The sequence below is a fragment of the Diadema setosum genome, chromosome 19, assembly GCF_964275005.1.
Source record: "Diadema setosum chromosome 19, eeDiaSeto1, whole genome shotgun sequence".
Classification (NCBI taxonomy): domain Eukaryota; kingdom Metazoa; phylum Echinodermata; class Echinoidea; order Diadematoida; family Diadematidae; genus Diadema; species Diadema setosum.
In genome coordinates this window covers 9,645,343-9,661,281 of record NC_092703.1, presented here as the reverse complement: position 1 = coordinate 9,661,281, position 15,939 = coordinate 9,645,343, and the positions used below count along the sequence as shown (strand labels likewise).

At 35.9% G+C, this 15,939-nt stretch overlaps 1 protein-coding gene across 1 annotated transcript; it reads right to left on the bottom strand.

Annotated features, from left to right (window-relative positions):
* Nucleotides 1–2,984: 2,984 nt before the first annotated feature.
* On the bottom strand, nt 2,985–15,356 carry LOC140242992 (uncharacterized). Its single transcript, XM_072322732.1, has 13 exons — nt 15,306–15,356; nt 14,439–14,510; nt 13,896–13,967; nt 12,807–12,878; nt 12,255–12,326; nt 11,333–11,404; nt 10,014–10,085; nt 9,272–9,343; nt 7,162–7,233; nt 6,671–6,742; nt 5,693–5,764; nt 5,248–5,319; nt 2,985–4,065 (listed from the first exon to the last, which is right to left on the bottom strand). The coding sequence occupies exons 2-13, from the start codon at nt 14,468–14,470 to the stop codon at nt 2,985–2,987; spliced, it is 1,833 nt and encodes a 610-aa protein (XP_072178833.1). The 5' UTR covers nt 14,471–14,510; nt 15,306–15,356.
* Nucleotides 15,357–15,939: the final 583 nt, after the last annotated feature.

Sequence of the window (15,939 nt, the reverse complement as noted above, 5' to 3'; positions counted from 1 at the left end):
ATGGACTAAATTACACTAGAAATGAATATAAATACTAGAAAGAAAGCACACACTCTGGAAAAGTGTGAACTGAGAAAAGAGGGTCTGTAGTATAGGGTCTATTCAAAGGGGTTAAAGGACAAGTTCACCTTCATTAACATAAGGATTGAGAGAATGTAGCAATATTAGTAGAACACATCATTGAAAGTTTGAGGAAAATCGGATAATCCGTTCAAAAGTTATGAATTTCTGAAGTTTTTGTGCAGTCACCGCTGGATGAGAAGACTACTGCAGTGTATGATGTCACATGCGTACAACAATATAAGGAAAATATAAAGAGAATTTCACAAAATTTCATCTTTTGAAAAAAGTACACATTCCCTTGACTCGTTACTGACATATGTTATGGGTAATATTTTTCCCATTGCCTTTAGAGAGGGGCAAGTCAAGTGCTCTTTTATTATGCGAAAAAAGTGAAAATATGTTGAATTTTCTTTATATTTTCTTTATACTGTTGTACTCATATGACATCACGAGCCTTAGTAGTCTCCTCATCCAGCGGTTCTAACACAAAATTTTTAAAAATTCATAACTTTTGCATCGATTTTCCAATTTTCCTCAAACTTTCACTGATGTGTTCTACTAATATTGCTGCATTCCCTCAATCCTTATGTTTATGAAGGTGAACTTGTCCTTTAATCTTTACCAAGCCGTGCTAGCTGTGCAATGAAAGGAAGAAAACTTAGGATGTAAACCACTGGAGCGACAACAATGAAGGGATTATCAGATTAAGCAGAAATTGAGCATGTGTTATTAACACATTCTGTCCATGATTAATGCCAACTTTCAAAGCAGTAGAGTTATCCTTTAAAAAGTTATTAGACTTAAAAGTAAAGACTGTGTAAAGGATTTCAAGAAATGAAAAGAGGAATCTAAGACATACCTGATCATTCTATTTCCCCCCGAAAATGGGTTGTAGAAAAACTGCTGAAAACGTACTTTCCCATTCATGTTATGATCCCAAACTAAAGAATATGATAGGATTGCTCTTTCAGAAAATATGAATAACTCAAAATTGACTCGGTTGACCCACTTCGCCTTTATTGAATCCTCACGTAAAATCAAGGGGTGCAACTTTACGTTCGTTTTGTGATGCACGGTCATATATATATATATATATATATATATATATATAAGAAGAAAGAGTCTCAAGTACGCCATGGATCCAACGATTACACAAAAAATTTTATTACAAATTTTTCGGTCTGCCTCAGACCTTCGTCAGTGCAAAGACAATGATGGACAACATCATTGTCTTTGCACTGACGAAGGTATGAGGCAGACCGAAAAATTTGTAATAAAATTTTTTGTGTAATCGTTGGATCCATGGCGTACTTGAGACTCTTTCTTCTAATAATTACAACATTCGAAGTCCAACACGTGGAAAATTCCAAGATATATATATATATATATATATATATATATATATAATATACATATATAATGTACACCTATTCTTTCAATCAGTGTTATTCGCTGACCATTCTCTTCCTTCTTTGCCAGGTAGTTTTGGTGGAATATACTACTGCTATTACCACTACATTTTGTACTACATGTACTTGACGTACGCATATGAGTTCGAGTACACAATGCCTTCCCAAATACATCTGTCCGTCATGTCCGTCAGCAGTGATTCCATGTCGGCTAATTCATGCCCAATTAGTGGAATTACGTAGAAAGTTCTTTTGATCGGGGTTCGATGACATCCAAATTAAGAAAATGAATGCTCGGTCATCATAACAACAGTCATTATTCAAAATAGTTAGGTTGCGTTTGACACTTTGTACATAACATTTCTTGTGTGTATTTGTTTTGGCCATTTTTTATTTATCAATCAATCAATTATTTTGACACTGTTTCAATTGCAATTTCAATTCAGTTTCTGACAAATATCACAGAAAAAAAATCATTATTCAATACGAAAATTGTACAAGGAACAAATTGTTTCGGTATAAACACAAAGGTCAGTATACATTAGAGTTGATCAAGCTATGTTCATAATGCGAGAAATATGATGGGGGCCTGCGTATAAAAAGTAAGCTCGTACAGCCACAGGCCCCGTGAAAAATCAAATTAAGGGGATTATGAAGTACAAATATTTTTCAGACCATACTACGACTGGGGAACCGATTAAAACAAAGATAAAAAAACCGATCAAATAAATGTTACTACAGTATATTAAACACAGATAGGCAACATGATGCAACAATTTCAATAACTAAATTTCTTACTACAAGTGAGGACATAGGGAAAAAACAACAACTACTGAGATTGTAATGATTCAAGTGGGTGTGAAGGTATAGATAATGGTGTAATGGCCCCTTTTATAAATTTATGTATTTAGTAATTTTCATGGTATGGAGAAAAGGTGTAATTTCAGTATCAAAATATAGGTTTTCCCGGTCAATTTCATACTTTTGTCATTCAAGTTTTTATTCTGAGCATTCAATTTCACGCATTTCACGCTCGGAGCATGTTATGAATCGGCGATCAAATTCAAAATCCGGTCGTTCGAATTTACTATCGGAGCATTCAAATTCACCATCGGAGCACTCAAATTCACTGTCGGAGCATTCGAATTCATTATCGCAGGATTCAAATTTAAGAGAGGAGAACGCATTTCAGCAATGAACATTCAAATTCATGCCAAGCTGGCAACGGAATCTCGTCGGTCATTCAAATTCGTGAATAGGCAACCATGTTCCGAATAGCTGTATTCAATTTAAAAGACATGAAAGAAGGCCGGCGACACTTCGTGGCGGAGGCACAAAAAGTGTGCTATTGCTGAAGAAAAAAAAAAATTCTGCCACTTAGAATATAGAGATTGTGGTTTGTTTGTTGCTGTTTTGTTTTGTTTTTTCCATTATCATACAAAAAGTATGTCTTAAATAGCCATACTTTTGGCCTTCATACTCGGGTCTGCCATCCTTCGGAGAAAACCAGATTTAGGAATTATTACTTCTAGAGGATTTCTTGGCCTTATCAAAGTAGTACATAAACGTGTATAGCATCGGATTCAGAGAAGAGTTGATAGGAAGAATGAAGATGACACTCCAGGCATAGAGGGATGTCGGTATTTCGAGTGAGTTTGTCTGAGTCAAGATACCCATTAGAATGATGGGCATCCAGCAGGCAAAATCAGTTCCGATCAGAATCGCCATTCTGCGAGCCATTTTGATCTCGCGTGAACGAGAGGCGGTGTTTGTGGTCGCTTTGCTTGACCGCCTCACTTTAACGAACATGACGATATAACAAACTGCTATGAAGATGAACGACAGCAAGTTTATGCAAATGAACACAATGATAGAGTAAAGCCAAGGGGGACGCTTCTTGCTGTCTAACGGTACGAACGTAACTGTAAAATCTCTGCTCCATTCGGTTTCTTTGGTTGTGACTAAAACACCCGTTTCACCAGATTTCAAGTGCAGAGGAAGGCCTATGCATACGTCTGACTGTCCATAAAAGTCCGGTATCTTCAAGTTATCGATAAAGGTGGGAACAGTGATCAGAAAGACAGTCAGCCAGGTAATACATAGCATAATTCTACACCCTCTGCTAGTAATTCTCCGACCCCCGAACGGAAACACAATGCATACGAATCTATCTAGAGTTATCAACGTCAAACTTATCACAGATGCCTCACTTGAGAGAAATGCCAAAGACCCTGCAAACCTGCATAGATCTGAATTCCTCCACAGCGGCGCGCTCAGGTAATAATCTAAACCAAAATGTAAATCTGCTGAAGTTATAATCAACATGTACACAGCCATGATGCAATCAGCTAAGGCAAGACTTGCGATCAGTCGATTCTGGACCTTGCTTTCCTGTTCGTGACAGAGACGCAGGTATAATACTGCGCAGTTTCCAATGAGGGCAGTCAATCCCATTAACCATCCGAACACCCTTAACACGTCACTCGGGAAAAGACTGCCGCAGGTGTCAAGGGGATTTGTTGGGGCTGTCGAGGTGCAGGTGGTGTTCGCTCTATTTGTCACAAGGCAGCACAGCCGAGTATCGGAAGCCGATCTAGGTATAAAATAGAGAGAAAACCTCGATAATGCCATACTAATATCCTGGTCATAACAATAAACGATAAAACAAAAAATAGTAAGATAAATGCAGGCAATCCCTAACTTTAAAAGAGAGAGAGAGAGAAAAAAAAGGAATGGTCATGGAGTAGATGAAGGAGTAATAACCCTCGTCCCATCCAAAACACACACACACACACACATACACACACACACACAGGCACAGGTAATTGCATGATCCTTTCAAAACTAGCGCAGTTTTTACAGTTTCGGCGGCGCCATCGCTGGATAAGAATTCTACAACAGTTCATGACACGTTACAGTAGTTGCATGATATTGATTTTTATAACATAATGAAAGACCACCTGACTTATCTCCTTCAAAAGGCGGGGGGGGGGGTAACTGTACTCCTATACTATGAAATTAGTTATAAGTAGAGGAGATTTGTATTTTTAAAGAAGATATTTTTTTTTTGTTATTCTGTGCATATTTACTCTAAAACGTTACACTGATATGGCATCAGTACTTCTTGAAGGCTTGCCATTTAGCAATGACGGGAAGTATCTTTAATCTTTTTAACATTATTGTCCGATTTTCGTCAAGCTTCATTGGTGTGTTTTACTACTATTTTCGCATTCACTGAAATCTTATATAAGATTTCCTTTCGTGATCTTACAATATTTTGTAAACTTATCCTTTTGTAAAAATCTAACAATTTTTAACAAATTTTGACAATATTTTGTAGAATATAGTACAAATCTCACAATATTATGTAAACTTATCCTTTATTGTGTATTATGATGAAATCTATGTATCCAATTTCTGTAAGTTTCTGTTGGAAATGGAAAAATAAATGAATGAAGGAATAGATGAATGAATCTTCTAGCAGTTCCCTACTGGAAAAACCACAGTGTTCCACAGTGTGTTCACAGTGTGTTCACATAGTCGGCTATGTGAAAACGCTCGAATTTAACAGTGTGAGGATGATTTCACACTATGGTGTGGTTTTCACATAGTGTTCACTTAGTAATGCTTTCACACTGTGAATTGATGACTCATACTGTGTTCACACTATGTTCACTGTGTTCACACTATGTTCACAGTGTGGTTTCTCACACTGTGGGACACTGTGTTGTTTCCAGCAGGGTTGCGAGGAGAACAAGAAAAACATAATCCTTACATAGCTGTCAATGACGTTAGCGGTGTTACTGTGTTGCTGTCAACAACATGCAGCTCAACATTGTTTAGGAACCTTTAAAAAGAGAGCGAAAGAGAGAAGCACGTTAGCTACTTTCATCAATCTACTTCACAGAGTATATTCTTTGAATCACACAATTTCACCTGATAAGTGCTTTGCAATTCCCGCGGAAAAGGTGGATTTTTGTATTGTTCTTTTTGTTTTGCTTGTTTGCTTTTTCGATTACTTTTACTTTTTGATTTCTTGAAATGGTAGATAAAGTAAAGATCTTTAAACATTTTTTATCAAATTGTTTTGTCTCAGACATCAAGTTATGAAGGGATATAAATCCATATTTCTTCAGCAGGCCTACATTAGACGTCTTGTACCTTTAGTAAAAGATGAAAAAAAAAAAACTAGCAGAAGGTTTTGTCTTTTTTCTACTTACACATATTCCAGTCTAGAAAGGTTGAAGAACGCGTCTGGTTCAAGGAAAGTTATTGGATTATTATCCAATGCTCTGTGATAAATAAAGAAACCAAGATATGCAGCACAAATCATTAAGATTACCTTCTTCAAAACAAAACAGAATAAAGCAAGTTTAACAATAAGTTAATTTTGGGTCCAAGTTTCCTTTCTTGTTAATCTGTATGCGAAGGCAAGTTAGAAGAGGCTGACTCCTTGTGGTAAGTTGAGCAAAAAATCAGTGCTAAGCATATAGGGCCTGCATGACTGCATGTGATTGACATACATGTAGTAGTGAGAAGCCACTGTGGCTCAGCGGATAGCGGATTAGAAAACCGACTACAGTGGACTCCCGTTGTAACAAAGTCTTCGAGACAGGCAGTTTTCTTTCGTTACATCGAAATTTCGTTATAACCGAACAAATAAACCATTTCAAACATAGAGCTGACAATGAATTTTTACTTCGTTGTAACCGGAACTTCGTTATAACTGGAGTGCACTGTATCAATCACAAAGCCCTTGGTTCGAGTGCCCTGGCTGCAATGGTTGTGCCCGTAGGCATGACACATATTATGTAGTCCTTCGGAAGAGATGTCAAGCCCAAGTTTGAGTCTGCTTACTTATGAATATGCATTAGGCCGCATTTCATTAGCCGTAAGGTAAAAAAAAAAGATGAATTCAAATGAATCAAAATATGATATGCAAAATTTGTTGATGGTAAAATCTGAGTGGGCTACAGCTTGAGACAAAGATATTTGTGGGGTCCAAAGACTATACGTTTGTTTTCACATTCAACATAATCTTCTGTGTCATTTTTTTTCTGTTACGTCTGATCTGTTGATGTCATTCATGGCAATGAAAATACCAATAACTGCATGCAATGATAAGAAAAATCAGAAAAAGTATAATATAAATAGTACCATTTACTGTCAATGACAATCATAATTGTATTGGGTCTTACAGGTACGTCAGCATTGCCTGGCTTGAGAAAGTGTACGACTGAATAAGCTGGATGGCGTTGGTCGACAGGTTCCTTCATGAAAACAAAAGAAAACTTATAAAAGTTTACATATAAGAGAATTGATGTAATCACACTAGCTAATAGATAGTACACTCCGAAGTTCGTAGAGTAAATCTCAGCTAAAGAAAAATATATATAAGAATATGTAGTTATGTAAGCACGTATTACAGTCATATTTGTAAAAGGGGGCTTTGCGTGCACATTAGGTATCTGTCTTTAACCGTCTGCTTGCCACATCATAATACATGTCCATAGGTTTGTGTGTGAAATCTATTCAAATTGATTCATTTACTCAGAAAGGGTTGATTATCCTTTTTGAAATGTTTGCTAGTCGTTTGGCAGAAACTGTGTTTAGAAATACCATAGGCGTATATTTACGTAAGTAGTATCAAAATATCATAGGACAGGACATAAATTCCTTGTGTACTTACAAGGCATAGAGGCTGATCAAGTCATGGAATACTCCACTGCTCAAGGCGCCAATCTTATTGTGCGAAAGTTCCCTAATAACAATGAAAACATAATATATAGATTCTAATGATAAATAAGAGTGTTATAACATAACGTGATGGCGCAAAATGAGATTGCCAAATGTGTTGTAAAAAAAAAAAATTGAAAGACTGTTTATGGTGAAACGAACGCAGGATATGATTGAAAGTTTACAATGGTCACATCATTCAAGCGGTTGCTTTCATGTAAAATCGTATGTAACAAAATGTCGTCTGATTTTTGTTTCCTGGGATTTAGACATATTTAATCATCTTTTACCATTCAATATGAAAGACGCTTTATGATGGACATTTATAAGCATCAATATGATGGTTTGGGATACTTTGTAATTTTGTTTACAAATAATATTTTTATAGTGAACAAAAAAATCTCATTCATGTCTCTTATCATCATGCTATAGAAATGGCATAAAATTATTTAGGATTGTATACACTGTGCCAGCAAAAATACATAGGCCCCTTTCCAGCCCTTTCAGGGAATTACTTAGGCAGATAGAGTCATGGTAAAACGAAATTATGTATTTTATTTCAAAGTAGCATGGAAACTGCTTTTTTGAAAAATCTTTCATCGTACTTTTTATGTTATTCATATCAAGTGGCAAAATGAAAGGTCAAAAAAGTTCATTGGATTAGGGTAAAACCAAACGAACATTCTGTGTGATTTAGATGAGTTAAGAACCATATAGGATGAGCTGATGGGGCTCAGCGGATAAGATCAAGGACCGTCAGATACGAAGTCCTTGTCTCGAGTCCCCCGACTATAGTGGCTGTGTCCCTGAACAGGGCACTTTATCTCCATTGCCTAGTCCATCGTGGACAAATACAAACCTCAATTGCATCCCCAGCGGCCACGTAAATCATTTCAATGTGCAAATTTGTTTTCTTTTTCTTTATCAATGTCGCCAGAAGTGTATCAACATATAACAATTATAGTAATCTTTAAAGGGACGTAAACATTGAGGAGTGTTTAATCCGGACACTATGAACCCTCTATGTTCCCAGGAACTTAGATTAATAGCTTTAACCCTATCTTAACGGGGGGGGGGGGGAGGGGGTCAAATTGCCCCTGACATTTCGCACCATGATTCCGCGACGCGCAAAGATTTTGCCACGTCGTTTCATGATTTCATTTCGTCGTTTCAAGTCTCCTGCATATATTGAGACCAAATTTGCGACGTCCAGATACACCGTTCTGAAGTTACATAATGTTTTGCATATGCATGTCAACCCGAAAATAGCTCAAATTCATTATATCGTGTGCAAATCCAATGCAAATTGTGGTTGTTGTTTTTTGTAATAAATTGATATGAATTAGATTATTTCAACTTTTAATCACTGAAATCAATCAATTCTAACGTAGATATGTTTGAAAAAGTGCCTGCGACAATTTTTGGCAAAAAACAATAGAAAACAAAATGTTGAAGAAACAAAAAATACATAAGGAATGAAGAAAACAATATACTTAGAATAAAGGAAATTGATTTCGATTGTGCTATTTTTTACCCAAAAAAAATTGTTCGATGTGTCTTGAGGAATTCTGACAAAATATGATTTCATGCATAGATTTGCATGATTAATTTACTAAAAATAGACAATTGATATTTTCTATTGTATGACCGTGAAATCTTGTAGTTGACATTCGGCTCTATATTCAGGCAAAATTTTGCGGCGATCGCGCCATCGGCAACCGAGATCTGGGGGTGTGGGGGGATGATCTTTCACCAGCATTCAGTTCTCAATCCAGGCTTGGTCTAGTTGTAAAGTTCAATGGCAACCCCACAAGTGCCTTTATAGACCAACAAAAAGGCCATAGTGAAACAGTTATCACCGATTATTTTACAGACATCCGTGAGAATCAGCTTTGTGTGATGTATAGAGGTGGACAAATTTGGGAGGAACAAAATGGCAACTCCATATAGTAAGCTCTCCGATAATAGATAAACAAAGCACACTTAGCAATGGCACATGCACTTTCATACATGTCTATTTTTATATTCAAGAGGTTTGTAGGAACTTGTATCAGCATACTTACAATATCTCCAACTGTTTCAAACCAGCGAACGCACCTGGATTTAATTCTGCGATATCATTGTGACTCAAATCTCTGTTGAAGAATGAAGTTTAAAAACAAACTACAGCAATTTTAGTTATGACTAAATTGTCATGAATTCCAGTGGCTTGGAGGTATTGTGTGAGTTATTTGAAGCCATAGCCTTTCTTTTCAATAATTTGCCTAAGCCTGATTGGTTGAAATAGGCACATTAAGCTTTACTCCATATTTTGAGAAAGGAAATAATCTTATACAAAACAAATGAATAGGCAATCACTTAGTATCTCGTGTACATCGATATCAAATATGACACTATATTCATTTCTTTTAAAATGATTCCTTTTGTGCCTTCTTCCTGTGTCAACTATTCGGGTGCACGTCACGAGACCGACACCCACGATTCATACAGCCCACAAGTCATACAGCTCTAGGTCATACAGCCCACGAGTCATACAGCTCACAAGTCATACAGCCCATGAGTTCGACACTAAGCCAACAAGGCCCACGAGACCGACACATTACGCGCCGCGTTGTATCTGTTGACCTCGTGGGCTGTTTTTACCTAGTGTCGAACTCATGGGCTGTATGACTCGTGAGCTGTATGACTCATGGACCCGTTTTCAATGTCAAACTCGTGGGCTGTATGACTCGTGGGTGTCGGTATAGTGGGATGACCCCAATCATTCATATCGTAACAATAATGGATTAAAATCATTGTACTTACAACTCTGTTAAGGCGTCCAGGATTTCAAACGAGCTGTTGTCGATAATCCGGAGTTTGTTGTAGGAGAAATCCCTAAATTGATACGAGTGAAAGAAGAAAAACCTCTCACTGACACAAGACTGAAAACTTTGCTGCATGTGTATACTAGCTAAAATCTGGTATTAATATTATGTGATACAAGTCGATCATATTATATATATCGTTGAAAATGTTGGTAGCGTGAGATGACTGATGAAGCGAATATCAAAATTGGTGTAACAAAAAAAAAAGTATGATAATTATCAATTGAAGATTTTGTCTCCTTCCGTGTAAATTAAAAATCGTAGCTTGTAGTTCTTACACTGACAAAAAAAAAATGATGATAATATCAATAGTTACAATAATAATAATGGTCATATATGACAATTGAAATTGCATTTTGTTACGGACACATAACAGAGCGATTTACTGTGAATTTCTAATCAGTTAGTACTTAGTAATTGATAAATAAAATGGCGGTTGTCTTGAACAAGCTTTTACGACCATACGCATTCTATAAAGAACAGATATGAAAATAGATGCACTCAGAGGTTTAGTTTGCGTAACAACTAATGGGCGATTCATATTGTTCAGCACATATTGAATGGCATACACGTTTTTGCTTGAAAGCATTGACGGCAGAACTGCGATCTATACATAACAACGACGCTGGGACAGACTATGCTAACAATTTCGATCCGAGTCTTCGAATAAATCGTCTAGTATTCTGGTTATCACTGCCAAACTTAAATGAATTCAAGCATCATCCATTTGGCTCCTTTCTTGATGCAGAGATAACGAGTTCATTGGTATCATTTAGCATCCGCTGTTAAAACGAATTACCGCAAAGTGTTCATGGGGGGGGGGGGGACTTTGCTTTCTATTCATAATCAACTCAATGTGTTAAACTACAAAGAAAATTAACACTGAGGTTAAGTCTGTTGGGGTTTTTTTTGTCCATGTCGTGAACGAATGCCTTGTCTTTAAGTCTCATTTTTTCTTACTTTTTAAAACCTGATTTATTTGGGCATTAAGCGGTTTGACTCGAACACAACCTATGTCCGGAATGTACTCTTTTTTCAGTGTCAATGTGTTAATTCTGCAGGGTCAAATTCATGTTTGGAAATTGAGACAGGTGTAAGAATAGGGATCATAATAAAGGACTAATCAAGAAAGGACAAAAATAAGACGGGGAAGACAAGGAATACACGAATTTAACTGTTCATATATACGTATAAAATACATTTTTTTCATAAATAAACAGTGGGACACTATGAAGACATCATACTTTTTACACTTACAAGTACGAAAGAGTGTCGAGACCGAGAAATGTACTCCCCTCAATAGCATTTATGCTATTGTTCCTAAGTATTCTGCCGAGAGAAGAAATACAAACGTGAACTTTTAAGCTGTTATGAGGACATCATTCAAAGCCTACCATTGCACAAGGAAATTTGTATGTGACTGCCAGGCTCAAAGCCTACAAAAAGTTGCATGTTACGATTCTCTGTAATGGACCAAAATGCAGATATGAATTTGGGGTTACCCACCGCAATTCTTAAAGTTTCTAGGAGAGTGGTCTCTTTTCGTACATACTCCCTTGATTATTTGGCGACTACAACAAAACGGAAATCGAGATTATAGCGGTGTTGTCTTCTAGACCATATCTCCTAACTGGATATAATGTATTTCCTTTAATTTTGTTGTATTTGATGTATTTTTCATCATGATATATGAAAATAAATTGAAATTGAATTGAAATTGAAATAGAAATATATATATATATATATATATATATATATATATATATATGTATATATATATATATATATTTATATAATATTCATCGGACAGGCGCTGCTTTCACTACAATTTTCAATGATACTTCGGCACTGCATGCCTGAGTGACCCTATTCTTTAAAACATCATTTCTCTTTTTCTTCTGACAGCTGTTCCTGCGACAATGCTCCGATCGTATTTTTCCGAGGACTTAGGGTAAACTATCATGGACTTAAGGCCAATCATTGAAAGCACTGAACAATGATAGGTAATACGATACATAAAACGGCTCGTCCGCTTCTTTTACAGGATTGGCAATAGTTAGGACGGAACTTCTGGGACAGGTTGTATTATTAAAGGAGAAGATGATGAAATACGAGGTGAAGACTTGGATATCCGTCAGGATACCTAGGTAATGATTCACTTTAGGTGTGGGATACTTACAGCCACCAAACGTTGCCTAACCCATCGAATGCACCTGGCTCGATGAATGATATGATGTTGTGTGAAAGATATCTGTTCGATAGGAATTAACAATGGACACCAGAATCAACGTTATATTTCTTTTCATTTCATCTCTTTTATTTTCATTCCTACAAAATTCAATCGTAATAAAACATTTGAATACACGTAACGACACAATCATTATTCGACAATGCAACCAAGGGGAAAAACTGTAGACTGGAATGACATAGATATTGTGATTTTTATTACAAATACCGAATCAAAATTATTGAATATAGAGAGGACAGCTAAAAAGTAGAACTTGTAGAGTATATTCACTATAGGTAAACAAGAACGTTATTGTAACACTAATACTGAAAAAAAAATGCAGATCCATGCAAATTCCTCGAGTTTGGTCGTGAATTTACGTTATTTGAACAAAATCTTTCACCCTTAATACTTTAAGAATGACAAATGATTCTATTTATATGAATTAAATAGGCAAATGCAGTCTAAGTGGATACAAATCATCGGCATTTGATTTATACTTACAACCACCATAATCTCTCAAGTTTTCTGAAAGTGCCGCGTTCAAGTTTAGAAATATCGTTGTTCAATAAGTATCTGCAAATACATAAAAGAATAACAACAGGTTAAAAGAAGTGATCAAGATGATGTGTGTGGCATTGAAATGAGAAATAGGGCCTCTGATATCATTTGATTTTGCCTTAGACAAGTAAGTGTTTTTAGTTCACTGCGTACATTAAGTCCCATGATGTAATGTTGGTATCGTGGGCCTTTCTTTTTATCTTTTATTATCTTGTTTTTTTCTTTTTGCCTAGTGACGAAGTCATGGCCATTGTTTGCGTATTGTCGAGGTCACGGGCCTTATCTGTCTGGCATTGAAGCTGATGGACCGTATAGATCGTGGGCCCATTTTACTTGACGTTGAGCTCATGGGCCTTGTGAGTTCACTTAGTGACTAGCTCGTAGGCTCTATGTCATCATGGGCTGCATGACTCGTGGGTATGGAGCTCATGGCGTGCACTTATTCATAAATGTATGTATATAATTGGACTTAGGGACATGACACTATTAACAAGTTTTATATTATTCTACGTAAATCAGGTCGGGAACTTGACAATGAAGTCTTCCCTGGAGAAACTGTACAGCTATGGCATTACTGTGTAAAAGCTGAAATTGAATATTAATACCATTGTTACTGGTAAGTATACTGAACTATGAGTGGAGGGTATGTTTCCAGGGGAATCCTTTTATGAAAGTGAAGTTGAGGTCTTCATGATTTTTTTTTTTTATTTTTATTCTTACATACAAACAATTCTAACAAATTATGTATGTATGTGTGTTCCTTCCTGTATTCATATGTATATTGTATATGTGATATATACATGTATGATATATATACATATATATATACGTATATATTTCATATATATATATGTATACGTATATATATATATATATATATATATATATATAGATAGATATATATATAGATCAAGAGAGACAGCTGTTAAACTAAGCCTCAAATCTCACCAGGATCTCTTGATATGTTACTGCCAAGAAAACATCACTTGATTATTTTGTTCCTTCTTCTTTGAAGAGATATCAAATACTTACAGTCTCAATATGCTGTCATGACCATCGAAAGCTGTTGCCTCAACTCTTGAAACGTTGCAGTTTGTAAAATCTCTTTTTACGGAACAAACAACAAAATAAGACAAAAAGTGTTAATTTTTCTTCAAGGTCCACATTATTTGAAACGTGTTCATTCAAAAAAGCAATATTGTTTCGACTGCTGTAATATGCTGCCGTCCGATAAATACATGCATTATTAATATAAAATTAAATAAATACATGCATTATTAAATAGTCATATTTTAGTCAGAGAAGAAATCATATATAGTTGTAGTAACCATGATGACACTTGATGCAAGGAATTCTAAATCAAGCAAAATTTAGTTATCGGAATACTGTGTCCATTTTGTGGGGATTACGAACATTATCTTTATGAATGGCCTTGTAACCTTGCTTGATGAATTTTAGAGAAAAAAATTTATAGAGCCCATTTGATACTTTTTATATCTTTCAAAACTTTTCTGGCTTTTTTGCAACAATATCGACAACAGCAACGAAACATGACACGAAGGTCAGCGAACTTACAAGAAAGCAAGCCGTGGTAATCCAGCCAACATATCTCCTTGTATTTGAGTGATGTTGCCGTTCGAAAGATCTCTGTATAAAACAGACAATGGTACCAGTTGTGTGGTAAATATCATGGAATGATACATTAATAATATACGCAGTTAACCTGGGCCAGTAGGCGATTGTTCAAACTTTTGTTACGAAATAGTGTCTTGCAATAATCTTGCAAGAAAACATGAATTTGGTATGAAATGCAATGAGTTAAGCAACGACTTACACTTGGCTTCAGTGGATTTTGACTTGCAAATGGAGGCATACAATTACATAATAGTATGAAATGAAAACGAATTAGAAATAGAAAAGAAAATAGCAGGGTAATAACGCAAATACGAGTTCTTTTCCTAAAGGTGGTAAATCCACTTTTTCATCAAATAAGACTAGAAAGAAAATCAATGTATTCATTTCTAGCAGTTCCATACAGTTGTCCCCACTTCAATAAAGATGTTAGGATAGCAACTCTTGCTGGAATGGCAACTTCCAATAGCAACAGCTAATCAGAAAACTGGATTCTACAAGGCGTTACCATGGCAATTGTTATTCCAGCAAGAATTGCTATTGTATCAACTCTTTATGAAATGGAGCCCAGGTAATGACTGTTGTTTGACAAGAGAAGGCTATATAGGAGGAAACATTCAAACAACACATATGAATACTTTAAGCAAGAAATTGTTGTTTGCGTCATGTCACTCCTGGCCTGGTGGATGCATCATAATATTATAACATTATAAGTAAAAGCAAACGCTATATATGAACATTATGAAGTCAGCAGGCCTACGCTGATTCTTGTATTCGATCGGAAAAAGAAAGGTTTTCTGAAGCACTTACAATCGAAAAAGGCTGTGGAGTCCATAAAAAGCTGGCCCATCTATCACTGTAAGGCAATTCCCCGAAAGATCCCTTGATTTGCAAATGAGAGTGAAACGCACATGAACGAAGCGATAGGAAGGCTTCTAATAGCAATGCATTGTTGCTGGCAGAGAGTCTTAAAATTAAAATTAGATACATTCAATACACAAACTTCCTCAAATAACAAAACTTTATGTCTGAAATCCTTCTTCTTACATTACATTGTCTTCATACTAAAAAATACCCATGAACTCGTTGGAATGCATCTGTAATGATGCGATGTAATATTATTGTTGCTGTTTTTTAACATTAAATCCGCTCTCTCTCTCTCTCTCTCTTTCTCTCTCTACAATGCTTTCCCGCAACCTACGAAACAAGAAATCTGGAAATCCGTTCTCTATTATTCCAAAGCATGTTACGGCATAGCTAAAAAACAAACAAAAATCAATCAAACAAACAAACAAACAAACAAAAAACAAACATAAAAACTGCATCCTAAAGTCTTCACTGACATAATGAATATTGTTATGATCATAACATGAGAAGAAAATAAAGGGAATATACAATACACACACACAAACCAAAAAGCAGTTCCTTAACCCGGACATAATAT